Below are 27,910 nucleotides of genomic sequence, written 5' to 3' on the forward strand. Positions count from 1 at the left end.
ACTGGAAAGGATTGGGAAAGGACTGGATTGGAGGAAGAAGGCAGAGTGTGGCACCGGGCATGGTTAGTTTGTCACTGAGACATGTCCAGATAGAGGTACTGAGCAGCTGAACATATTGCTTTGGGGCTCAGTGTAGAGCTCTGGGCCAGAGAAACAAATCAGGGAGCCTAGGCTCGTGGATAGAAGCTATGGAGTGGAGAGTGAAAGGGATTGTTTGGGAGAGAGCGTGGAGCCCAGCTTCCAAATGACCAGAGGGAGAAAGATGAACCTAAAAAGCTCATGTGGCAGGATAGTCTAGAAATATTAATGTGTGTTTTCTCTCTTGTTTTCCCCTTTCAAGTGGATAGCCTGGTTTTATGATTTCTGGCTTCAGGGATCTTGGCAGGGCCTAAAGTAAAAGGGTCTTGAAGTTAAAGCCTCTAGCAGTTTTTGGTAAATGTCCAGAGGGCAAAGAGAAGCTAAGAGGCAAAGAGACAGAGGCCTGAGGGTCTCAAATTGTAAAGACCTCCACACACAGCTCAAGCTCCCAACCTTAGCAAAGATCCCAGGGCCTTTCAGAGACCTCAGACATCATAGAACCACCGAGCCTGAAGGCCCCTGGGGCATGTGGGCAGGCATATTTTGGAGATATATGAATCAGTGGGCCAATGAACAGAAGGCACCCCTCAGTGCCTGGGGCCAGCTCTAGGATGGGAAGCTCCAAAAATGACTGAGGTTAAAGTTCTCACCAAGCTGGCGGGACAGTAGGAAAAAGTCTGAACTTTGGTTTAATAAATAGAGTACAATGTGATGTTTCTGGACAGTTCCATAATACAGTATACTGAATTTTGAGACCAAAGGAAAAATGGGACTTCAGCTTTAATGGAAGCTAATTCAACAATACTTTCAAAAGCTACTTCTTTGATTTCCTCATTTTCAATTAAGATAACACAATTGCCATGTTTTAAAATTTCTTTTGACAAGTGATCATCTTTAATAATTTTTAAACTGAAGTAAAATAATCACTTCCTTTTTGGTATAAATATATTTAAACAACATTGATCCATCTACTTTTCAATTTTTCAGTATTTTTCCAACTAAGCCAGTGTTCAGGGAACAAATTAGCTATTAGGAAATCCATCAAAACATGTATAAAGAGACATACATTTTTTCTTTCATCTTGGGCTTCAATCTGAATCAGCACAGCACTGGTGTTCATTTAAAATTTTGATATTTTGTTTAGTGTGGATTTTTGCATTGATTGAATTTTTAGACCTATTCATTAAAATATTATCCTGTTTATAGAGTTATTTAGCACCCCGCTCCTCCGTTAAATTTTGTGCCTCAGTGAATGAGTCCAAATGTCTCATTCACTTCCCTCTACTTCAGGGGCTATTTCTTGAACACCTGAGCGTGGGTTAAAAACCATTACCGGTTTATGGCGGAAGAAGCCAGACTTGAAAGAGGAAATCCAAGAGCAGATAGTGTCCTCAAAGGGGAGAGAATCACAAAGAGTGTCAAATGTTACTAAGTCAAATGCGGCTAAGACTGAAATGTTGATTGACCTCAGGATCATGGGTCACGTAGTGTGAAAAGCCTCAGTGGGTTGATGGAGGTGGAATGGACTGAAATGGATGGAGGAGTGAGTAGCAAACAGGGAGGTTGAAACTTTGACTGTGGGCGGCTCTCCTAAGAAGTGTGACTCTGAAGGAGAAGGAGGGCGAAATAGCTAGAGGGAGAATAGAGTCAAGGGGCAGGGCGGTGGTTGTATTTTGATATGACTCAGTTTCGAGAGAGAAGTTTAATGTACAAGAGGGAAACTAGGGTCATTGGTAATGTAAGATCCTTAGAAGGTGGAACAGAGATGGGATCCTAATCAGAGATGAAAGGGTTGGCATGAAGCAGGAGGTGAAGTGTGCCCTGAGTTGCAGCCTGAGGGAAGGAGAGGGGAGCGCAGATGGAGGTGGGGGTTTTATATTTGATAGCCGGGAATTGCGGGAGATCCTTCTGAAGCCTTCAATTTTCCCCACTGAGTGGGAGACAAAGCCTGAAGAGGAGCAGGTGGCAGTGGGACGCTGGATGGTTGTGGGGATGGTTGTGGGGAGAGCTTGAGAGCTGTAGTTAGGGACCTGTGGTTGGTAGGCAGCACTCACCAAGGCTCCTCTGCATCTGGGTGAATAAACAGTGGTACCTCCAGTCTATGGGATTCTATACCATTCACAGGGAAAAAATGGGGAGGAAGATGGAACCATCTCTAGGATATACCATTAAGTGGAAAAAAAATCAAGATATAGTACATCTAGCATAATACCTTGTGTGTGAGAAAAGGCAAAGAGTATAGTTATATTAGTTTATATTTACATGAAGAAACTTGGGAAGAATGTATAAGCAACCAATAAGAAGTACTGGAGAAAGCAGGAGACAAACAAGGTGAATGGGGACAGAGATGGGAGAGGGACGCTCAAAGTATTCCTTTTATAATTATTTTTACTTTTTGAGTCATGTGAATGTATTGATTAAAAATAAAAATTTAAAATTTGAAAGGTGAAGTTCCTACGCAAACAGGTATGCACAAAGAACTCAGTCTACTTTCCAAGCCAAGTCTAAGCTGTCAGGCACCCTGATGATGTTTTAAAGTGGCTGCCCCATCAATAAGATGATTGCATTTCTACATCTTTCTAGAAGGATGTTATTAGGAACATCAGGGTCCTAAGAATAGAGCGTTGTTATTACTCTCAGTCTCGAAGCTGATATGTTCTTTCTCTCCCTGCTGGGAGTAGGTCTCCCAACAATCTGCCTTTGCTCTTTTCCTCCTCTCCCTCTCAGTCAGCAATGTCTTTCACTACCCCCCAGCTTAGACTGGTCTCTAATTTATATCTCCCTCCCAGATTCTAGACCTGAAATCCCAATGGCCAGATCAACATGGTGTATCACTCAGGATTTCGACAGGAAACAGATGGCACATCAAAACTGGGACAATTCCAGAAGGGTTTATTTACAAGGAGACTATTTACAAAGGTCTGTGGATAGGAGAACCACAAGGGGCTATTGGGAGCCTGGCTTTCACCAGCCCTAAGTCCAAAGGGATAAGGACAGGGAAGGGTTACCAGAACCTAGAAGGAGAGAGCATTGGGGAGAGCAGGCTGCCTGGAGATTACCTTCTACCGAGGGACTCCACCAGCCTGAGGTGGCCTCCTTGGAAAGAAACCAGAGCAGTAAATACCTAGACTTCACCATTTTCCCTCCTTCTGCTTGGCTGCCCATTGGCCAAACTCAAACAGAAGCCAGGGGGCATAGGAGGCTATAGATGCAGTCTCTCAGATGAATACCCTGAGAGCTTAGAGCATTAGAGAAGAGTGGGGGAGGATGAACAGCAGGTCTGAGGGGGCAAACCAAATATATGTGGCAAGCATGGCTCCATTGATGGATGTCCTGCTGGCGCTTCAGTCTCAGCATTTCCCAAACCAACCACATGGTCTTTCCTCCATGAACCTGACCTTTCTCCTGGATTCCTTAGTTACCTTGGTTTGTGGTGCCTTTACGCGTCACTGTCCTCCCTGACTCCTCCCTCCTGCCCTGCATGTGCACACATGCACGTATACAAGTCTTTCTCTTCCACTGGATAGTGAACTTCTGGAGGCAGGGTCCTTGAGCTTGGACTCAGCGAATGTCTCATGAGTAATAACAGCTAACATTTTGGGGGCACCTGTCATAGCAGGAATAGCACTGACCCCTTCGTTTGGATTGTCCCTTTTAATCTCACAACACTTCCAAGAAGTAGGTCCTAATATTATCCCCATTTTACAGATTAATAAACCGAGGCTGAGAGAAGTAACCCAAGATCGTATTTTTTTAAATTGAAATATAATTAACATACAAGGTTATATTAATTTCACATGTACAACATCGATTCGACAATTCTATACATTACTCCATGCTCACCACAATAATTGTAGTCACCATCTGTCCCTATACAATGTTATTACAATATTAGGGACTATAATCTCTGTGCTGTACTTTTCATCCCCGTGACTTATTTATTTTATAACTGGACGTTTGTACCTCATAATCCCCTATTTCACCCATTGCCCCACCCACCTCCTTTCTGGCAACCACCAGTTTGTCCTTTGTATGTAAGATTCTGTTTGTTTTTTTAGATTCCACGTGTGAGATCAGGTGGTATTTGTTTTTCTCTGTCTGACTGATTTCATGTAGCACAGTACCCTCTAGGTGTATCTGTGTTGTTGCAAATGGTAAGATCTCATTATTTTTTATGGCTGAGTAATATTCCAGTGTATATGTACTACTTCTTCTTTATCCATTCATCTGTTGGACACAGGTTCCATACCAAGATCACACTCTTAGAAGAGAACATCTGGCATGGGAGCCTGCCCACCAGCATTATGACCCTCCCTCTGCCTCCCCTGTTCAAGGTTGAAGGGACCACCCATAAGGATATCACAGCTTTGCTGTTGATTAAAAAAAAAAAAGTAGTCCAATGTTGGTCAAACAATATAATTCAAAGAAAGAAAGCATTGACACTTGGGCTTGAACTTGCTGCTGAATTGCAAATGGCAGGGGAGAAAAGGAGGGTATGCCAGACAAGGAGGCCAGTGAATAGCTGGGAGGGATTGTAGTTTGTTTGTGGGTTTGTGTAGAGAAGACCTTGACCAGATCAGAGAATAAATATTTGGAACCGGTAGGGTAAGATTGAGGAGGATGGAGGAAGCCTAGATTATGGAGGGCTTTGGAGTCCATGGGCTTGCTGACCCTCCCTGCAGAAGATAGGGAGAGTGGAGTTTCAGGAAGATGAGCCTGTCCCTTGGAGAGTATGTAGGACAGACTAGAAACAGAGGATGATGCGCTGCTGGAGGAACCAGCCAGAGAGCTGTTCTAGTGGTCCACCAAGGAATCCATGGACCAGAGTGAGGCGGTGGAAATGAGGAATGAGCAAAGGATACAAGAAATATGTCAAAACAGAAATGGTCCACGGCACTTGCCCACTGATTGCTGTGCAGATGGAAGGGGCGTGGGCTTCAGTTAAAAGGACTTCAGTTTCTGGCCTTTGCCAGTGGTCTTGCCATTGACCGAGCAGCTGGAGTAGGGTGGCAGAGAAGGGAGAAAATAAGCTCAATTTTAGACCTCTTGATTTTGATGTGAGGGCCTAACTGACCTGTCAGTCCCTCCCAATTTTGTCAATGTAGAGATCTAGCCTTGGCGAACTAAAAGGAGCCGGAGCTGTGAGGCAGATATCATTCTTTCATTTTTATTGTTATGACTTTCCAGGTCTTTACCTTCTGAAAAACTTTTGTTTCTTAACTTCATGCCGTTTTGGTTTTGCTCTCTATTAATTTTCCGTACAGATCTAGCCCCTGAACACATCCAGCCCTGCTGCGATGTGTGTGCTGGGGCGGGAAGCAGGGTATAGCTTCAGGTTTCCTAACACACCAGGGTACTGAAGTCCTGTGATTCAGGACCAGCATACTGCGGCTCTAATTGATAATATTTTCTACTTCACAGTAGCTGAGCTGAATTGCACAGACTTAGAGGAGTAAATGAAACAAGTGTTTTATGGAACAACAGGCAAACCATTTAAATCTATAACTACTATGCTTAGGTTTCCTGCTTGCTTGTCTACAATGGAATGTAAGTGGTATCTATGAGCTACAGAGTCATTTCCTTTTATGTTTGCAAATAGCACCACAGATGATATTATATACTTACTCTAGCTCCAACTTAAAAGGCTGAGTTGGCAAAACAGCAAAGCTTAATCATTTATAAGGATGTAAACAACCAGATTTCCCCCACTACCACTAGTCCCAAAATGCTAGAATATTGAAGGAATTCATAGAAACCAGAAATACTGATTTTTTTTTTTTTCTGGCCACAGAGATAAAGATTGAAAAATTACACAGTTGGGTTTTTTTTTTTTTTCTTTTACTAGAAAGAACAGATACTTCTCTGAATTGCCTATAAAGTTTTGCCACCCCTAAGGTTATGTAAATGATCCCAACGTTTAATCTTTTAAAATTGGAATTATGGATAAAAGTGCTCCTAGCGTTTGACCTTGAAAACCTTGCAAAGTATTTATAGCTTATTTTAAAATTTAAACTAAGAACAAAGACCACAGGGACAGGCAGACATCTGCAGGCACTCAGGTTTAGAACTGAACAACAGCATAAATGAAGGACTGTAAAAATGGCAGGAAAAGTTTTCACTGATGGCTCATAAAAACAGGTAAAGAGGAAGGAGCTGCAGGTCTGTCTGACAAATCTGTCCTACAAATTGGCCTTTATTGTTCTAAATTGCAGTACTCTACCACATTTATAAATTACCTTGTCTTGAGACTCCACTGATATGGTCGTGCTTTTTTTTTTTTTTTTTTTTTTTTTTTTTTTTGGTCGTGCTTTAATGCAACAACACTGCTCTGCTGGAAAGGGCTCATTGTCCTGGGGTCCTAGCACTAGGACCCTCTTTCACTCTCAAAAGCGTGTGGATTTGGACAAGACATGGTCACGTGTATGTGTCAGGGCTTGTGTAAGATCCAGAGCTCTTTATCAAATTTAATTTGTTCAAAAATTACTTGCTTTTATACGGTTTACTTCCTCTGTGCCAGGACTGATTGTGTTAGAGAAATGAAGATGTTGTCCTTACGTATAGGTGGCCGCAAGGAGCTTGCACGATACAATGTGAAAAGTGCCCTATACTGATAGTGAACATTCAATAAACACATTTTTTTGTTCTTTTCTGAGTAAGAATGATGTATTTGTCAACCAAACTTGTTGTTGTTGGGTTAGCCAGAACAATATAATGGTGACTGTGGGCACTTTGTTCTCTTGCTTTCTTTTTTTTTAAATTTTATTTTTAATTTTTTAAAAAGATTTTATTAGAGTGGGGGGAGGGGCAGGGGGAGAAAAATCTTAAGCAGACTCCCTGTTGAGTGCAGGGCCCATCGTCTCGGGGCCCATCATCTCGGGGCCCATCGTCTCGGGGCCCATCTCAAGACTGTGAGATCATGACCTGAGCCAAAATCAAGAGTTGGACACTTAACCAATTGAGCCACCCAGGCGTCCCTGTTTTCTTGCTTTCACAGTGAATGGTTCTGGTATTTCCCTCTTACATAGAGTAATTTCTCTCCAGCAGGGGTTTTGAGATTTAGGATTTTTCCATTTGCTCAGGGAAGGGAAAAACCCTGAGTGAGTTTGTTGTCAGAGTGCCTGGATTCAAATTCTGGCTCCATGAAAGTCATGGCTGAGTCGGCTTAGGCTCCTTTCTTCTTTCGCTTTATTCCTCAGTGTGTATCTATAAAAATGAAGCTAATTAGTGTCTACTTCATAGCATTGTCAAGATTAAAAGAGCTAATGCATGTAAGGACTGAGAATAGTGTTGATATATCATGAATACGCCTTATGCTTTAGCTTTTCTTTATATTATTTAAGTTCTTAGTTTATTAATCCTCTGATGAAAAATCTGCATAGTCACCACAGATAGTCACTGCAGAATCTTTACTCCTTTTGTTGTCCAATCTCTAGCTCACTTTTTTTTTTTTTTTTTGCCAGCACCAACACTGGCTTTTGCAGTCCCCCTGACTTTTTTCATTCCATTCTTGCATTCCTTTTGCTATTTTCTTGATCTCTTTTTCTTCTCATGTAGGCCATGTCTTGCAAGTCTATGTTTGGGTTCATTTTTCTTTGCATTGTCCAAGGAATCCTAAATCATGCCAAAGCCAGTTGTCTTGCCACTGCCAAAATTGGTTCTGAATCCAAATACAAAGATGACATCTGGTGTGGTCTTGTCCATTTCTGGCTACTTTTTCCTGAATTTCTGTGTTAGGTACTGTTGCCTTTCCAGGGTGAAGAACATCAATGACCATCTGTTTCTGCTGAAGTAGTCGGTTGGTCATGCACCTCCTGGTTCAGATAGTCACTGTGTGGTTCATGATGGCGGCCAAGCTTCATGCAGCCAAGGAGGAAGAGAGCTTAGCTGTTATTTAAACACATAACCCCCTACCCCCACACAGAGGTTCAGCTCAGTATCCTTCACTTGCAGTGGGGAGGAAAAAGTTAAGAATCACTGCTTTGAAGGTTAAAGCTTTCCTTCCATGGTGTGAACAGAGCATTGGTACATTATCTGTTTAGGCTGGACTAGGGGATGAAGATTCCCCTGACACAGAAAGGAGAAGGTGTTAGATATTACTTAGCATTTTGCTCCGATTTATGAAAATGAGGGATCTAGTGTCACAGATGCTAAATTCTATCCAGTGAGAGCTGGCTTGAAATCTTTACTGCAAAGATCACAAAGAAGCAGAATATTTCCTAAATTGAAGAAGGGTTACCTTCTGGGGCAAGTTTTTAATGCTGACAAGTCTGCTTTGTTTTAAAAGCAGATTCATTTCAGAATGTTTACATATTTTCACTTATTTAATGCTACTTCTAATATTTTCTCCACAAGTCCCCAGGATGGTAGCACCCACAATTATCCAGAAATCACTTCTGTATAAAATTGGCTTTTCGCTTATACCTTTACTTCTTAAAACAAATTTTTTTTTTTTTTTTTTTTTTAGTACCCACTGAAAGGAAACTCAAGCGCCTTGAAAGATAGGCTGATTCCAGGCCTGTGGCAGGAAATTAAGAGTAGTCTGGGACATCTTGCTCTGCTGGAAAGCAAGGAAGCTATCAAGAACTAATACGTCAGGTCAGAAAGACAGGAACCACCCAGGGCAAGAAACTGGTAAAGGAATGAAAAAGAAAAAAGAGATGGAACAAATATGGCAAAATCTCGACAATTGTTCAATCTGGGTGACACACGTGTGGGGTTCATTTAGACCTTCTTTAATGCAAAGCAACTCCTATGCATTCTCCAGAAAACTAGACAACACAAACGAATAAAATAAAAAGCACTGATAACTCTATCACTTGGAGATAATTACTGAGCTACTATTAATAACTTGTTGTAATGCTTTCTTGACATTCTCCAGTGCATATGTAAATTTTTAAAAACAAATTTCTTCTCCTTCAACTTCTATCTTCCGTGGCCTAAAAGCACCACTTGGATTATATCATTACCCTGTTTTCTTTTTTTTTTTTTTTTAAAGATTTTTAAATTTATTTGACAGAGAAAGACACAGCGAGAGAGGGAACCCAAGCAGGGGGAGTGGGAGAGGGAGAAGCAGGCTTCCGGTGGAGCAGGGAGCCCGATGCGGGGCTTGATCCCAGGACCCTGGGATCATGACCTGAGCCGAAGGCAGACACTTAACGACTGAGCCACCCAGGCGCCCCTCATTACCCTGTTTTCTAATCCGCAAGGGCATTCCATGCTTATTGAACATAGTTTGGGCTCCTTGACATTCAAGGTTTTCCAACATTCTTTCCAGAATTCTGTCTACTACCTTGTCTCCATAGACCCCTATGCTCCAGCTACACTGGATAGCCTACATTTCAGCTCAGATTGGATTCTGTATAGATGTCCTCATTTATAATCTGAATGAACACTCAAGACCTTTACAATAATATATTTTGGGATTTCATGGTTTAGTACTCTTGATACAACTAGCAACTTGTCCCAGCACAGAACCTAATTTTTGTGAAAAGGCCAAGATGTTACATAAGCATTTTGCCGAGATCCAGGAAAAGAATCAAGAGCATGCAGTTCAGCCTGTAAGGGATGATTGAAAACTAAAAAAAGGTGGGAGAATCTGCCTCCACAGGTCATAATGTTTCTGTATATTTGTTTCTGCTCTGTGGTGCTGGAAGGAGTGATAACAGGCCTCTTGTTTAGCTGAGTACAGGGAGCATGAGGTTCCCCAAAGGTCCTAGCATCACATTCTTCTAGAATTAGAAATTTTGGTCCCTTGAATAAGCTTGTCCTTTTTTCAACTACACTGCATTCACCATGCTCTACCTCTGCAGCTACGAAAGATAATTTTGGTAATCTAAAGTGTAACTCCATCGTTTCTAAACATCAATTCTGTATGTCAATTATTTTGTGTAGATTTTTTTAATAACTGGAAAGATTCTTACTCATGATAGATGTATATGATCCTCTTGCTTATTTTTACCAAATCTTCTAAAAAGTAGCCTTTTCCCCCCACCTGGCTCATTCCATTATGGGTGGTCAAGACTAGGATCCAAATGAAAATCTATTACTAAATTTCTTCCATTTTCTATCCCACATGCTTCCTAATACTTTGTATCAAAATCTATGACCCTCTGCAAAGATGATTTGAAAAACAGAATATTTGTCCCTCCATATGAGTTGTAGGATGGAGAGAAAGAGAGCTTATTTGTTAAGCTCGTGTTCCCCAAACCTAAGAAAGCCCATCATGGTAAAATTCCCTTGTATTGTAGAGCCTTAGTTGGTAGAAGGGAATGGAAAATTGTTTTCATATATTTAATTGTTCAGTTACTTAAACTGAAATACACATTTTGGATCAATCCTTATGTTGTTGAAAATGGCTCAAATTCATCTCCCATTACTAGGCAGTGGGTGATTTTTAACTCCTCCACATCTGAAATGTTACGAGCCTATGAATCTTTCCGATAACTATGGCTTTTTGGTATCTCATCGTCACTACTCAGAACTGTTGTCAATGTAATGCATCATTGCTGTAGTGATTATTAAGGGAATGGATAAAATCTTTCAGACTTGGGACGTTCCAAGCAAATTGGTTGTTTTTTTGGTTTTTGTTTTTTAAGAATACTCAGAAGCTATTGTCTTGGGCTTTATTCTCTCTCTTAATTGTGGCAAACATATAGAACTAGCTGACAAGGCCAATAGATTATGTTTTCAGGCACCTGGGCGGCTCATTTGGTTAAATGTTTGCCTTTGGCTCAGGTCATGATCCCAGGGTCCTGGGATGGAGTCTGGCATTGGGCTCCCTGCTCAGCGGGGAGTCGGCTTCTCCCTCTGCCCCTCCCCACTCCACCTTCCCCCACTCGTGCATGCGTGCTCATGCGTGCTATCTTGCGAAAATAAAATCTTTAAAAAAAATAGATTGAGTTTTCATTTGTTTCTTAGATATTAAAATAACCAAATCAGATATATATGTATTTATCCAGTTTTCTCGTTTACTCAAGTAAGTTTTACGTGAGTTTTATACAAAAGGACTTAAGCCAAAAGTTAACTTAAAACCTTCATTTTTTTTCGAGTCTGAGCTATAATTCGCATATAACATCGTATTAGTTTAAAGTGTACAATATATTCATTTGACATAAGTATAAAGTGTGAAATGATTACCACAGTAAGTTAATGTTCATTAACTCACATAGTTACAAATTTCTTGTGATGAGAACTTTTAAGGTCTACTCTTAGCAACTTTCTAATTTACGGTACAGTACTGTTAATTATTGTCACCATGCTCTACATTACATCCCCAGAACTTAACTTATAACTGGAAGTTTGTCTCTCTGACCACCTTCACTCATTTCCCCCTCTCCCCGCCCCTGCTTCTGGCAACCACCAATCTCTTCTGTTTCTACAAGTTTAGTTTTTTTTTAGATTCCATATATAAGTGAGATCATATAGTATTTGTCTTTCTGTCTGAGAAATTCTCAAGTTTTACCACCTGTTTACCTTGGCTGTTGCTCTATCAATATTCTGTAAAACCATCTTAAAATTTCACTTTAAAATAACTTCCATTTGGTACACATATAACCTCCTAGATCAAGATAAACATGGGCTAGAACACTTTCTGTAGAACAAACACCCCAAGTCTAGAAAATTAGCTGAACCCCAAGTCTCTCCAAAAACTAATGTTGATGAAATTTCTGCCAATAGGTTTTGTTCTAGTAATTTGTTTTTTTAAAACATCAGCTTTTAGTTAAAATACAATTCAACAGGGGCACCTGGGTGGCTCAGTCGGTTAAGCGGCTGCCTTCGGCTCAGGTCATGATCCCAGGGTCCTGGGATCGAGCCCCGCATCGGGCTCCCTGCTCCGCGGGAAGCCTGCTTCTCCCTCTCCCACTCCCCCTGCTTGTGTTCCTTCTCTTGCTGTGTCTCTTTCTGTCAAATAAGTGAATAAAAAAAAATACAATTCAACAGAAAGCAAAACTATTTTTTATCTAAAATCATTAGAACTACAGAACTGGCATCTATACAGAACTGTTGAACGGTCCGAGTGACTTCTAACCCGTCCATCCTTAGCTTCGGATAAGTAACATGTTAGTGTTTTATATATATAAAGGGTATATATACACACATGTGTGTGTTTTCACAAAATGTTGATTCACCCATCATCTCCTCTAAAGATAGTAAGCATTAGGTAAGGTTTCATTTCTTATCGGCATAGGCTACCTCCAAGAACCAGAAAATTCCCTAGGCCAAGTATCTCATGCCCTAAGTAGTTTGGTTTTAAAAGATTAACCTGAGCTGAAAATACTGAACTGGTGCTCAGATGGGATTCCAGACTGGCAGACTGGATTGGGGAGTTTTATTTATCCAGCATACTCTGGATACATGGGCTAGGCCATGTGGGCCATGCAGAAGAGCAGGTCTTGATTATTTTTCTTTCTTCTCTTCCTCCTTCCACTTCCCCTCCCCACAGTCCTTCTTTTTGCTCCTCTTCCTACTTTTACTTGAACATAGTATTTTTACTTTTGTCTTTTTTTCAAGTAATACATGTACAGCCAATCCTTGAACAACTCAAACCCTGTGCAGTTGAAAATCTGTATATAACTTTTGACTCCCCCCAAACTTAACTACTAATAGCCTACTCTTGACTGGAAGCCTTGACCAATAACAGCTGTTTAACACATTCTGTATATTGTATGCGTTATATATTGTATTATTAAAATAAAGTAAGAGAAAAAGTTAAGAAAATCATACCCAAAGAATACAAAAATACTAATTCAGAGGGATACATGCACCCCAATGTTTATAGCAACATTATCTACAGTGGCCAAATATGGAAACAGCCCATGTGTCCATTGACTGATGAATGGATAAAGAAGATATGTTGTGTATATATATACAATGGAATATTACTCAGCCATAGAAAAAAATGAAATCTTGCCATTTGCAATGACCTGGATGGAGCTAGAGTGTATTATGCTAAGCAAAATAAGGCAGTCAGAGGAAGACAAATACCATATGATTTCACTCCTATGTGGAATTTAAGAAACCAAACAAATTATAATAGGGGAAAAAAAGAGAGAGGCAAACCAAGAAGTAGACTCTAAAATGTAGAGAACAAACTGATGGTTACCAGAGGGGAGGGGGCAGAGGGATGGGTGAAATGGGTGAGGGGGATTAAGGGGTGCACTTGTTATGATGTGCACTTGTTATGATGAGCACCAGGTGTTGTATGGAAGTGTTGAAACACTATATTGCACACCTGAAACTAATATTATACTGTGTTAACTAACTGGAATTAAAAACTTGAAGAAAATCATAAGAGAAAATACATTTATAGCGTGTACTGTATTTATCCCAAAAAATCTGCATATAAATGGATCCGCACAGTTCAAACCTGTGTTGTTTGAGGATCAATTGTACTTGGTAAAAATAATTCATGGTGCAAAGAGTATTTAGCAAAAAGCATTTTTCCCTTTCAGTCTCCTAGTCACACTGCCCAGGGACAAACACAGCCATTAATTTCTCCAAGATGCTCCAGAGGACACAGGCATATATATGTGTATGCAAATATCCACCATACCTCCTTTTTAAATTCAAATAGGAGCAAACACTTCTGTACTTTAAAAAATCTATCTTAAGGATCTTCCCACATCAGCATATGAAGCTCTACCTCATTCTGCACAGTATTCTGTTGAATGTATACATCACAATTCACTTAACCAGTCTCTGTTCTAGACATTTTCTACTACATACAATCTGCAAAATACTTGCTAGTACATAAGTCTTTGGAAATTCCTAGTAGAACTGCATTGAAAATTTAAAAATTTTGATGCTGGCATATTACTTACCAAAGAAGTGTACCAATATATAGTCCTGTCTCAACAACATAATATATTATCAAGCTTTTTGATCCTTGGCAATCTGTTGTATGAAAAATGGAATTTTATTTTTATTTAAAAATTAAGTTAATGTTTTTTCACATGTTTGAAGACGGGCTTTTTCTCCTATAACTTAGCCTGTCTTTCCACTGGATTATTTTTTTTGTTTTGCTTACTTACTAATTTATAAGAATTTTGTATAAGAAGGAAATTTGCTTTTGTCAACAAATATTGTTCCAAGACTGTAATTTTCTTTTAAACTTTGTCTGTTGTAATTGTGTTGTCATGTTCTGTCATTCGAAGTCTTTTGTAGTCAAATCTAAGAATGTTTCTTCAAGATTACTGTTTATATCTTGATAAGAAAAGCCTTCTTCCTCCAATACTATAAAACAATTTTAACATCTTTTATTCTAATACTAGCTGGATATTTTTATACTTAAATATCTGATCATCTGAAATTTATTTTCAGGTAAGGAATATGGCAGGGATCAAGGATCAACATTTATTTTTTTCAGATGTCCAGTCATTTGTTCTGTAACTATTTATTGAATAATCCATTATTTCCTCATTTTTAAAAAAACTTGTTTATTGGTACATAACTTATATGGTAAGGTGTATAATCTTAAGTATACAGCTAGATTGATTTCTACATATGTTGGTAAGTCTTTAAAGGACTACCCATATTAAGATGTAGAACATTGCCAGGGCCTCAGAAGGTCTTCTGTGCTCACTTCAGTCAGTACTCTCTCAAAGGTAATCATAATTCTGAGTTTTATCACCATATATTAGTTTGACCTATTCTTGAAATTCTTATCAATGGAATCTGATAGTATGTAATTTTGTGTCTGGCTTCTTTTGCTTAAAATTATGGCTGCGACATTCATCCATTTTGCTGTGTGCAGGTGAGTTTTATTCTTATAGTGTTGTCTAGCATTCTAAGACTGTACCGAGATTTATGTAGCTATTCTAATCTTAATGGACATTTGGGTTGTTTCCAGTTTGGGGCTATTATGAATAATTCTTGTATAGATCTTTTGGAGGACATAAGTATTCATTTCTGTTGGGTATGTACCCAGGATTAGAACTGTTGGATCCTAGCACATACATTTGCTAACTTTAGTAGAAACGGCCAATTTCCCAAAGTGGTTGAACCAATTTACATTCTCACTGGAGTGTATGAGAATGTCCACATGTCTATGTTTTTTTTTGTGTGTTTTTTTTGCCAACACTTAATAGGGTCAGTCTTTTTCATTTTAATCATCCTGATGCAGTTGTAATAGACCATGATTTCTTAATTTGAGTATTTTGACATTTTGTTCCACTGTGAAAATGTCTTAGAATGACCACCATGGCAAAGGAAAGAGGCTAGATATGGAATAAAAATATCTGAGTTCAAGTTTTGACTCACACTTAATGTGGAGAAACATGGGGGTGCCCAGAGTAACCTTTTGACTCACTAGTATATGGGAATATGATGATAGCTGCCTCATAGGATTATTACAAAAATTGAATTGCTGTTTTAAAATTATTATGAAGATTAAGTGATCTAGTATATTTAATATATAAGTACTCGAGCAGACAAGTACTTACTGAGATCCTACTATAAGCTAGGTGCTATTCTAGGCACCCGGGATAAATTAGTGAACAAAACAAAGATTTCTGTTTTCCTGGAACTTACATTCAAAGGTCAAAACAGAAAAAATAATATATAATTATTATGTTTATAACAAAGTGGTAAGTGCTGTGGACAAAGGAAAGAAAAGAGCAGAGTGAGGAGTTCCAAGAGTTAAGAGGATGTTGCATTTTTAGATAGGAAGGTAAAGTAGAACACATTGAGAAGTGACATTTGAGCCAATGCCAAATGGAGGCGAGAGAATGAGCCACACAGATATCTGGCGGAAGGGCACTCTAGGCAGGGGGAGAGCTGAGGTGAGAGCATGTCCAGCATGTTGGAAGATTTGCAGGAAGGCCAGCATAGTTGGAGTGGAGACAAGTGGGTCGGTAGGGGGCAGTAGGAAAAGAGATCAGAGAAGTAACTGGATGATGGTGGTTCTGTTGGTCATTGTAGGAACAATGGCTTTTTTTTTTTTTTTTTTTACTCTGAGTAAAATGGGGATACAATTGGTATTGAGCAAGGAGTAACATCTTGTTTATTTTTTTAAAAGATTTTATTTATTTATTTGACAGAGAGAGGGAACACAAGCAGGGGGAGAGGGAGAGGGAGAAGCAGGCTCCCCGCTGAGCAGGGAGCTGGACGTGGGGCTGGATCCCAGGACCCTGGGATCATGACCTTAGCCGAAGGCAGATGCTTAAGGACTGAGCTACCCAGGCGCCCCTTATTTTTTTTTTAAAGGATCACTGTGATTGCATGTGTCTAAGCCAGCTCTGCTGCCATAACAAAATACCATAGATTGGTGACTTAAACAACAGAAATTAATTTTCTCATAGTTCTAGGGACTGGAAGTCGGAGAGCAGGGTGTCAGCATGGTTGGTTTCTGGTGAGAACTCTCTTCTCTCTTCCTGACTTTCAGCCTGCCTCCTCCTTGCTGTGGGGAAGCAGAGGAGAGATCGCTCTTCTGAAGAGGCCCTTAATCCTACTGAAGTAGGGCCCCACACTTGTGACCTTATTTAAGCTTAATTCCCTCCTTATAGGTCCTGTCTCCAAATACAGTCACACTGGGGGTTAGGGCTTCAACATACAAATTTGGGGCGGATACAGTTCAGTCCATAGTAGCTTGCAATTTGAAATTTTTTAATCTCAACATTCTCAAACACTCCACAGTTGAAAAGAATGCCTTGAAAATTAACCATGTAATGATTGTCTTAATGGTTCCGAAGGTTTGCTATTGATATAATCAGTTACTCTGTTTTTCCTATTTATGCCTATCAAACTGTGAACAGACAGTATTTGTTTACATCGATTTACTTGAGATGTAATTGTCATACAACAGTTTCAGGTGTACAACATAATAATTTGATATGCGTATGTATTGCAAAATGATCACCGCAATAAGTCTAGCTAACATCCAGCACCACACATAGTTACAATTTTCTTTTTCTTGTGATGAAAACTTTTAGGATCTACTCTTAGCAAACAGTTATTATATATTTAAATGTGCCAAGATTAGGTTCTAAAGCACAGAAGCACCTCCTCAGAACCCACTTTATCTAGAATGTTGCCCTGCTTCTGGAACAAAATTCAGCTCCTTCTCTCCTTCACTCCAGATCCAACAAGGTCACACTCCATTTTTGAATGCAAAATATAGACTTTATTTAGATACTCTTGTTAAATGTTAAGAAAGGCACACAGTACCCGGACTTTGAATGGGGTGTGTTTTATTTTAAGCTCATGTGGTGTGTTTCCAATCATTTTTACTGTGAAATTTGGGAGTGTGCGTTTGGAAACACTTCACCTAAGTTTAGCCAAGTAAATGAGAATTTTCCTTCTGTTGAAGAAAGGGAGCTTCACATCATGCTTTGTATTAGAATCCATGAAAGGCACTGTTTATTTACATCTAATCTGCAGTGAAAAGACTCAAGGGCCTGAAGTTTTCCAACTAGTCAACAAAACTAAAGATTTTGTATGGTAGTGAAGCTCTTTAAAAACGAAGTTTGTGAGTTCCTTTATAAGTCTGGAAACAAATTCTACTTCTTAAAACAACACATCCTGTAGATTAAAAGAACAGTATGTTGTTTCACAAACTTTAAGGTCACTGTATACTTCAAGTAGATGTTACTTTCTTAAAAGATTAAAGAAAAACCTTGAACGTAGCGTTTTGTCTCTCCAGGCATGCTACTCAATAAACACAGCAAAAGAAAGAACCTGTATAAAGTTAAACTTAATTAAGTATTTTCCCCACTTTTTATTTTCTAAGTTCCTCTCACTGGGAAGGGACATCCCTCTCACTGGGAAGGGACATTTCAACAAAGCAGTTACATTTCACAAAGCTTCTCATTAAATATAACTGTAACATATTTCTTTAACTGTGATCAGTCTCGGAAATTAAAACTATAATTTCTGATTTCCACAGTGCACTTGATAAATTTTCATTTTGTTTCTACCCTGGTCCATGGCACTGAGCTTTCTCAGTGGGTTCCTGTTCCAGGTTTTTATCTGGCTTCCCTGATTCCACTGTCACCCTCTTCCTTCTCCATGGAGCCATCAGAACTATCAGTCTAAAATGTCAATCAGATTCTACCACTCTCTCCTAAAAACTTCACAGTGTCTGAGGTCTCTTTGTTGGCCTGGAGTGTTCAGGTCTCCAGGCTTTACTTGGCTCCCTCTTCCTTGTCATTCATGTCTCAGCAAAACTGTCACCTTCACAAGCAGATCTGCTCCATGATTTCCATCTGATGTAACCTGTGTCTTCTCCTAAATACCCATCATTTCATTCTGTTTCATCTTCTATTTTAATTACAGTACTATTACTACTGGAAATTTTCTTGATCATTTACTTGCTTTGGGCTTGCTGTTGATGGAGTTCAGGATGTGATACCCTAAAATATGGCAGCTTGGCGTATTGAATATTTTAAACTGAAGCAGTTTGAGAAAATAGGAGAAGCAGTCTGTCTGACCTTCTCCCTGCCCTTCTTCTCTGAAGCAGATCATAAGACCCTCATAGGAGAGGTGCCCTCTCCATACCTGGAGTAAAAAGGAGCATCCAGATATCCAAGATGGAGAGATATCAACAAGAATCTGAGTGAACAGAATTTGCTGAGTTTCCTGGGTTTACTACTCTCAGCTCATATTCTTTGCCCTATCACATCTTTCCATGACTTTCAACTCTTAATCAAAAACCACTCAGGTTTAATAATTTCTTCTGGTCTTTATTTCCTTTATGAAGGCTCCTGTGTCACATAAAACTTATATTAAATAAAGTTGTGTGCTTTTCTCCTGTTAATGTGTCTTTGTCAGTTGAATTTTCAGACCCAGCCAGGGACCTTAACAGGGTGGAGGAAAACTTCTTCTTCCCCTGCACTGTCTTCTTCCCCATGAAACGAGGGACCTTGTAAGTCTGTTCATTGCCGTAAACCAACACCTAAAACAATGCCTGTTTATAATGGGTACTCTCTGTTTTTTGAATGAATGTGTGCTAACTCTACTAAAGACAAAGTACCCAGACCAATGGGGGATGCACAAATGAATCAGAGATTGACACTGCTCTCAAGGATCTTGAGGTCTATTGGAAAACAAAACACATAGAGGTAACATGCTAGTAGTTCTGGAGAAGGAAGAACTGACATCTAGCTGCAGGAAATAAAGGCTGGCCTTGAGTAGGAGATTGTATTTAAGCTGAAAGTGGAAAGATAGGTATTTTCGTATTTTCTATTTCATTCAATGTTCTCTTTGTCCTGCTTTGTTAGATGAACTTGACATCTGACTGCTTAACTAACCCCCCTTTCAAAGCATGTTGGCACTGCACTTGGTTTTGAATGTTTCTATTGTTCTGTGAATTTGGGCTGGATTCATTTGGTCATTTGCAGGTAAGTGCGCCCGTGGCCAAAAATGCACGTTTATGTATGAGACATAGTAGTACAGATTTTAGACAATAAATTAGTTTGTTTAACGGAAATAAAATCTTCCATGTAACTGCTTTTGTAATTGAGCATATTTTAGCATTAGCATACAAATTAGCCCATAGACCTAGGCAAATAAAAATGCTAATAAAATGTAAAGATAGAATAGAACATTAATACTGAATTTGGTTAGGTTATTAATGTTAGATTACATTACATATATCATTTCCATAATACCAGTAAATATGGACATTTTTGTCCAAACATGAAAGATTTCGGTGACCAGAATTTTTAAAATTCAAGATAATTTTATTATATAATCTGTGGGAAGAAAAACAGGATGAATGTTGTTCTATTCTGCAGGGAAGGCAAATATTTGTTTTATCTGTATAATCTACTTCTCCCCCACCCTCTGCCACCACCAATACTTGAGAATGACTTCATCTCAATAATGATTTGATTTACTATTACTAGAGATTCAAGTTTTTATGAAAGAAACAATTGAGAGTATAGAAATAAATAAAATTGAACACTTCTCCCTACACGTGCCTTGCTTGGGCACCAAGCCATGCACAACTCCAGGGGCATGATCCACACGGACGCCGATGTGAGTGATGGCCCCAGAGCTGTCAGCACACAAACCGTACCACCATACAAGACACCTCTGATTGTACAGAGGAGTAAGCGAGCATGGGTCATTTCAGAAAAATTGGCAATTTATACCTGCCATTCTGAAGTTTTCGAAGTAGGAGGGTTTATTTAACTCTCATTAGGAGCACTCTGCACAAGATCATAAGACAAAACCAATTCCCCACCTTGTCAGAAGAAATATATACTAGAAGCAAATCAATGCAGTCTCTTTGTGGAGGACACTGTGGATTGCTTACCTAAAAGCCCAGTCTTTCCTTCTTCGTATTTGAGAAGAGACACCCCCCCCACCAAGTTCAGATATTGTGCAGCCGTGCAGTTTATAAGACACTGGATCTCCTTTTGAGCACCAGAGGGTGAAAATGGGTAAGGGTATTTCATCACTCTTTGTACCTTCGGTGTAGGAAAGGGCATTTGGGAAAGTTCTGCCCAATAAGCTGGAGGGAAAGACTTGCCTGGAGCCTTTGAGGAGAGGTTTCCTTGATTTCTGAAAAAGAAATGGGGAAAGGAGACAACCACTTCCCCCCTTTCTGCCTTTAGACATTATGATACTTGTGTTGGCATCTCCACAGCCATCTTGGGACCTAACTCCTGTGGTATGCAGCATGTTGAAACATATCTATGTTTAACTTATGGATGGTTAGAAGTAGCTCAAAGAAACCTTGGAGATCATCAAATTCAACTGTATCCCTTCTTTTTGTTAAACCAGTTTCCATATTGTTTGACTTATTAATACTCCCCAGTGGAAATCATAACTATTATTATCCAACTATTAAGTTTAGGAAGCAGTGATAAACATAGATACAATTTGATTATTTGCTTAGGTACCATTTTACAGATAGACACTCATAATGTGACTCTTTTAATTATGCAGTAATTTCCAGAATAATATCCTACCAGAATTAATTCACTGGCATCGGCAGCTTATTTCTAGAATTTTTAAAAAATGGAACCTAGGCTTACTAAGATGGGTGAATTTAATACTTAGAGAGTTACAAAGGTGATGAACAATGTTTTTTGCCTTGTCATAAATATAACTAGCACAAACTAATTTATTGAATGTTTGCTTTTATGCTAGACCATATGTTAAGTGCTTTCTTGACTCAAATAGCTCCATTCAGTTCTCACAACAACCTAGCTAAGACTGTTATTATGCCCCTTTCATGGATGAGGAAATGGAGTTTAGGTAAGGTTAAGTAGTTTTCTCAAGATTACAAAGCTAGTAGTAGAAAAACTGGGATTTGCAGTCTGACTCCAGAGCTCAAGATCCTAATCACTGCAGTTTTCTGCCCAAGAGTCAAGATAACTTCTTGGTTGAGGCATGTGGCACACACTATTGGGTGCCTACTTGAAACCTATTCTTTCTCCTCTCAAACAGAACCCCTATTTTGTTTGGGGTGACTCATCAATTTAATGAACTGTGGCAATCTCATTTTCTTTTTGCCACTGGGCTGCAGTGGGCATGTGACCGTTTTCTGGCCAATAAGGGAGATTCTACTGGTTGGGGTGGGGGTTACAGTCTGGGAAAGGTTATTCTCCTTCATAAAAATGGGAGCAGCACTGCCTTTCCTTCCCTTCCTGCTTGCACAGTGACCTCTGAGGATGTCCTATCTGGAGCTGTGGCAGCCACATTGCAATCAAGAGGTGATAAGCCTGGAGATAGAAGCCAACATGCATATGATGGTAGAGAGCAGGCACAAAAAGAACTTGGGTCCTTAGTGACATGACTGTGGTGCTGAACTAACCCTGGAACTACTTAACATCTGAACCTTGTGTTAAAGATAGAATAAATGACCTTATACTTTAAGCTATTACATATTTTGTTCCTTGTGGCCAAAAGTATCCTAACGGATACAATCTGGGCAGGAAAAGACATTTTCTCAGAGGTGCTGTGAAAGCAGATGACATGGAGGTTATCAAGATCTCATCCAGGAATCTGTTAGTGTAGGTAATACTTCAGAAAAAAATATTCCAGCTTTGTCTCAGATCTGGGTAAATCGGAGCAATCCACATGTCTGTGCTGGGTATTTCCCCCTTTTCTCTCCAGATGCAGGGTTTCCTCTTCTTTGTGTGACTGACTGAGATGGACCGGAGCAAAGGGTTCTCTTGCCCTCTGGCTTCTGGTTGGATTTGGCCACTGGGATGTACCAGCAGGAGACTGGAAGAGGGAGGTGAGTGAGATATAAATCCCCCAGCTTTCTCCTTGGACAATTACTTAGGCTGACTGCATCCCTTGACTGAAGTTCACAGGCTCCTGTCCGGCTGCCTTTTTGGTGCTGAATTTTGGTTCCCTCCCCTTCTACAGACCTAGGAGCTTGTAGCCCTAGGGTTCCACACTACCCTTGTGGTTTCCCACAGCCTGCCCACATCTTTGCAAAGTACCATTTGTTTCCTGCTAGGCTCTGACTGATACAATGGTGTGAACAAAATCACTGCAGTCGTTGAAACTTGGTCCCCTCTATCTTATACATGATGAGATTCTGTGGAGTTATTCATAGTGTAAATAAGGGCTTTCCTCAACCATTAAAGGGAGACAGGAGACTATATAATTAGGAGTCACTCTGAAAAAGTAAGACAAAGTATCATAGCTCAAGAAAAGTTTCTACTTGGAGGACAAGAAATCAAAGGCTACTTGGAAGAGATGGCATTTGGGCTGAGAATGGATAAGATTTTTAAAAGACAAAAAGACTGGGAGAGTGTGAGTCAAGTGAGGGAAGACAGAATGCTCAAGAGTTTTTGAAAAATTAGTGCTGGAAGGGACCTAAGATGTTCTTTATTCAATGTTAGTCCTCCCTCCACCTCTTTCACAGATGAATAAACTTGAAGCTGAGATTTGGCCAAGGTCAAACAGCAAGTAAGTAGCATGCAGGTCTGCTGGTTCCTGGGCTAGTTCTAATCCTACCTTCTACCTCCACATCACCCTACCTCATCTCAGGCAGTCTGTGAACTTGTCAGTCTCTCCCACTAGACTCTGACCTCCTTGACGGCTGTTTTCTTCATCTTTGAAACCCAGTACCTAGCACAATTTCTGACATAAAGTCATCGTTAACATCACCAGCTACCAAAAGGTAAGCACCCACCTTCTGTGAGGTACTGTGCAGATATTTTATATGTACCTCATGAATCTTCACAACTGCTTGGAGGGATATAATTATTTCCACTTTTCAGCCCAAGATGCAGCGGCTCAGAGAGGTTGTCTAATTTGCCCCAGGTCGCACAGCAGTATGCAGGACTCTATCTTACCTTCCATCATGGGCGTCCAATAACATTTGCTGAATGTGTGAGTGAACGAACAAGAAACATCAATTGATCGGTTGTGACAGGCCACCCTGGAGAGCCCGCCACCTCGGGCAGTAGACTCGGCTCGTCGTCTCCCCTCCAAAGTACATCCTCTCCTGGAAGCTCCCCGCGCAGGCTCCGGGGCTCCACCCCCTGCTCCGCCCGGCTCTCCAGCCACGCCTCCACCTCGGAGTTCTCTCCGCTCTTCCGTGTCCGAGTTTTCGCTTGGCTCCAGCCGCGGTAAGGAGGGCCTCTCTCGGCCCTGCGATGTGTGGCCGGTTCCATTCCCCTGCCCCTCCCTTCGGCCTCGCTCACTCTTCAAACTTCTTTTTTCCACCCTCTTTAAACTTCACTCATCCTAGTGCCCGCCTTCTCCACTCCCACCGACCAATAGGTGGTCCTCACTCTCGTCGAGGATCCGCCCCCTACCCGCTGGGGGCCAATCCCCGGCGAGGGAGACGAGTGCTGGGGCTCGTTCCCAAGCGCCTGGCCTGTGACGGCAGCGCGCCGGGCGCCGCGCGGCAGGAGGGGGCGGGGCTCTGGATGAGGGATGGGCGAGGGTGGGGGGGAAGGGAAGAGGGAGGCGGAGGAGGTTGCGGCGGGTTTGAAAGCAGCAGTTTCCTGGCAGCTTGGGCAGGCGTTGGTCTCGGCGCTCCAGCTCCGCAGCAGCCGCGATCGATCCTGCGACGGGTCTTCGCGCGCTTCTGCGCGCCCCCGACGGATTTTTCCCTTTCCGGCTCTTCCCTGTTCACCTCCCCGCCCCCCTGCTTCTGTCTTTCCCGCCGCTCCGGCGAGGAGCCCGGGGGCCAGCCGGCGGCCGTGACCCCGCCCGAAAGGAGCTGCCCGGGGACAGTTCCCCTCTCCTTTCTTCAGCCTAGCCCGGGGTGGTCCTCGCGGAGCCCGGCAGCCCCGGGGAGCGCAGCCGGGAGGGGCGTCCGAGGGGCGTCTCGGGGCTTGGAGCAGCCCGGCCCCAGCGGGCTGCGGTCGGGGGTGGGGGCGCCGGAGCGTCGAGGCCCCCTCGCTGGGCTGCACGGGCCGCCGGGCCCCCAGGCTGAGAGGGGGCCGGAGCGGCGCCCCCGCCGCCCGCGCGGGGTCTCCCCCATGGTGCAGCGGGGTTCGGGATGTCGAAGACGCTGAAGAAGAAGAAGCACTGGCTCAGCAAGGTGCAGGAGTGCGCGGTGTCCTGGGCCGGGCCCCCGGGCGACTTGGGCGCCGAGATCCGGGGCGGCGCGGAGCGCGGCGAGTTCCCTTACCTGGGGCGGCTCCGGGAGGAGCCCGGCGGGGGCACCTGCTGCGTCGTCTCGGGCAAGGCGCCCAGCCCTGGGGATGTGCTGCTGGAGGTGAACGGGACGCCTGTCAGCGGGCTCACCAACCGGGACACCCTGGCTGTCATCCGCCACTTCCGAGAGCCCATCCGTCTCAAGACTGTGAAGCCAGGTATGCCGGCCCTGCCTTTCTGTCTCGGGGTTTGTGGGGGAAGTCGGGGTGGGCGTCCTGGGAGCGGCGGCCACTCCTCATCGCTTATCGCCCTGGGTAATCTTAGACTTCCAGGGTGCGCCGGACTCCCTGGCGAGGGGGAGGGGTGGCGGTGGTGATTCCCATTTTGCTGATAGGAAAACTGAGCTCTGGTTTGGCGGGGCTGCTCTGCAAGCTGTCATAGTATTGCAACCAGAAGCTGGGTTTCTTAGATTTGTAGCCCCGTCTCCTACCGAGAGTTTCTGACCGGAGAGAAAAAAAAACAAAAACAAACAGAAAAAACCAGCCTTTTCAGCTGCTCCCCTTTGTGGAGAAGGTTCTCACGATTGTAGCATATTCTTTGGAACAGTCTTACGCATTTTCTAATAGGGAAAGAGGTTTTGTACTACTGAGGCACTTGGTGCCAAGGTTACCACCTAGTGTACCTAGGAGGGCTTAGCTGCTTCATTCAGTGTTGCTTGCACGCTAGCAACACCTTGGAGCTGACAGCCTAACTCAGTTCAGGTGGTTTCAGGTGTCTGGGTATCGATGCTGTACAATATATGTGGCCGAGTAGTGTATTCTTGCCGGGAGCTGTTAGTCTGGGCTTCGGAAGAAGACCTAGGTGTCTCTTCGGAGTAAAATCTTTTCTAAATCTTTGATTTTACACACATTTTGTAGAAGTGGTGGGTAAAACGGACCCCCGTTGCCCTGGTGTCTTTTATGCAAGTCAAATCTACCGCAAAGCACGTTGCGTTTATGTTTCAGAGCATTGATCAGACTGCGTACAGTGAAATCTGATAGTATGCAATGGTTCTTATGTATTTGTTATCTACAGCATTGTTGGTCGGTTCAGCATTGGTTAGAAGGTGGCTCTGTTTTCTGAGATGCTTGTAGGAGAGAGAATTATCACAACGTTATTAGAAATCAAACTAGTTTCGCTGAGTGTGCTCTACTGAATATATAGTGCATCAAAATATAATGGGCTGTTTAATTGTGACTTGGGCTGGAACGATCAGTCCATCCCTTCACTGCAAAATGCTAGAAAATTCGGGAGAAAAATTTAACATGTTCTCTCCCTCACAGTGTTTTTTCTTTCTCAGCAGCTCACTTTGGAAATTTCTCTTTCATAGTCCTTGGGCTTAATGGGGACTGATGGTTTGTGGTGCAGTATACGTATGTGTGAGTATTGTAGGTGTATACACACACACATGTCTCTGCAGTCTTAAATTAAGATTTTCTTCATGTGGTCTGTTTCATTGTATTCATTTTAAGCTTACAGTTTATGTAAGGTTTTCTTTTTTATTGCTAATATAAAAAACTTTGGTAGACTTTAAACATCTTTTTCTGTATAGTTTTGCAAATTAAGAAGTTCTTAACTCAAACTTTCAGAGCCATATGTGAAAGGTGGAGGAAAGGTTTTGCGGGCTGTAATTTAGCGAGTCAGGCACTGTCTGTAATATGCAAAAAACTATATAATACACGGTTTACTGGTGTAGGTGCCATTTAGTTCAAATCCCCTGAGTCAGGGAATAATGAGAACATCTGCATCATTGTGTTTTGTTTTGATTAGTTGGGCGCATAAATGAGAATGTAACTGTTATTTTCAAAAATAGTTTAAGATTTAATAGGTTGAGGAAGTCGATATATCCTCAAAGTATTGTGATTCTTTTAGAAGACTGGGGAGATCTTTAATATTAGTCTGATCTGCATGTTATATATTTTCTCAACGTTTATATCAAATTTAAGAAAATAATTCGAAGTTTAGAGTGTATTCAGTAATATAGATTAGCTGTGTTGAATAAACATCATATGACCCAGAATGTAGTTGACATTTTTGTAGTAATAAAATTTTTCCCTCTTGACAAGTGCAGGTACTTTCCTACTTTAAATGTTTAGCCAAAAAAAAAAAAAAAAAGGAATAATTTATATTAATGGGTTTAGCATATTTCTGATCATTAATAATAAAAGTTCTGAATACTACACTTATTTTTTTTAAAGATATGCTCTGCTTCAGTAATTTCTAAAGGATACCACTATGTGTCCTCTAAGATTATTATTCTCGTTTCTAAGTAAGTTGTAATTTAAAGTTACTAATTTCTCAAAGAATAGTATTCTTAGTTTCTTAATAGCCTCATGTTAAGCATTACGTGAAATGGCTTTCTTAAATGGTTTTGCTTAAACAACATTTGTTATAAAATAGCAAGATTTTTGCAGGTTAAGCCCAAGACTTCAAATATTAGAAATTAAGGAACTAGAAGAGGTTATTCCTAGAACTTTGGGTGTGATTAAAAACAGCATAAATATCATCTCCGGAGGAGGCAGGATTCCATACTGTTAGGCTTAAATTTGAAAAGTATGAAAATACAAAGTAAGGAAATTTAAAAAGGAATTTGCTCTGCGCATTGCTTTTTTTTATTTTATCTAAACTTTGTGAGTGAAATGGATTTTCCATTTTAATAAGGAATTGTAAAGTGTACTTTTCACTGTCTCTTGATTAGTAACTCTTTGTAAAACTATATTCATAACATCGTTTAGAAACTAGTACAGTGCAAGAGTATATTTAACATTTCTGTAGGATGTAATATTAGTGTGGAATGATCTCGCATTCATGGTCTTCTGACAAAGTCCATGGCAAAAGGATGAGTATGGATCCTTTCTAGCTTTCTCCTTTTTTGTCTAGTACATGCTAAGGCGAGCTCAGCCAAAGCCATCATCAACACCCGGATGACTTAAGGAAGGTTCTCTCTGGCAGTGACTGTCTTCAGCTTTGATTTGGGCTTTAGTACTTTTTTTTTCTTACTTGCAAATTCCATTAAAGATTACAACAACAACAACAACAACAACAAAACCTCTTTAAAATATGGGAGGTTTTCTTTTTCTTGAGAGAATTAGGGAATTTCTTACTGGAATCTTACTTAGTATTCACATAATACATAGCAGTCAGTACATTCCTGCTTCGAGGACAGTCTTTAGTTCTACCTAGTCCTTGGTGCAACTGGTCACCTGTTTCTTAAGTACAACCCTGCCTTTTTTCTTCCTTCCTTCCTTCCTTCCTTCCTTCCTTCCTTCCTTCCTTCCTT

At 41.1% G+C, this 27,910-nt stretch overlaps 1 protein-coding gene across 2 annotated transcripts in view; it reads left to right on the forward strand.

Moving 5' to 3' along the window:
* Positions 1–24,279: 24,279 nt before the first annotated feature.
* MAGI3 (membrane associated guanylate kinase, WW and PDZ domain containing 3) overlaps positions 24,280–27,910 on the forward strand; it is a 242,179-nt gene continuing 238,548 nt past the window's right edge. For both annotated transcript variants that reach the window (XM_044914587.1, XM_021690023.1), the window contains exon 1: positions 24,280–24,809. In XM_044914587.1, coding sequence (XP_044770522.1) covers positions 24,494–24,809 — 316 coding nt within the window. In that variant the 5' untranslated portion in view covers positions 24,280–24,493. The remainder of the gene's footprint in view (positions 24,810–27,910) is intronic.

This window comes from Neomonachus schauinslandi, chromosome 4 (assembly GCF_002201575.2).
Source record: "Neomonachus schauinslandi chromosome 4, ASM220157v2, whole genome shotgun sequence".
Lineage (NCBI taxonomy): Eukaryota > Metazoa > Chordata > Mammalia > Carnivora > Phocidae > Neomonachus > Neomonachus schauinslandi.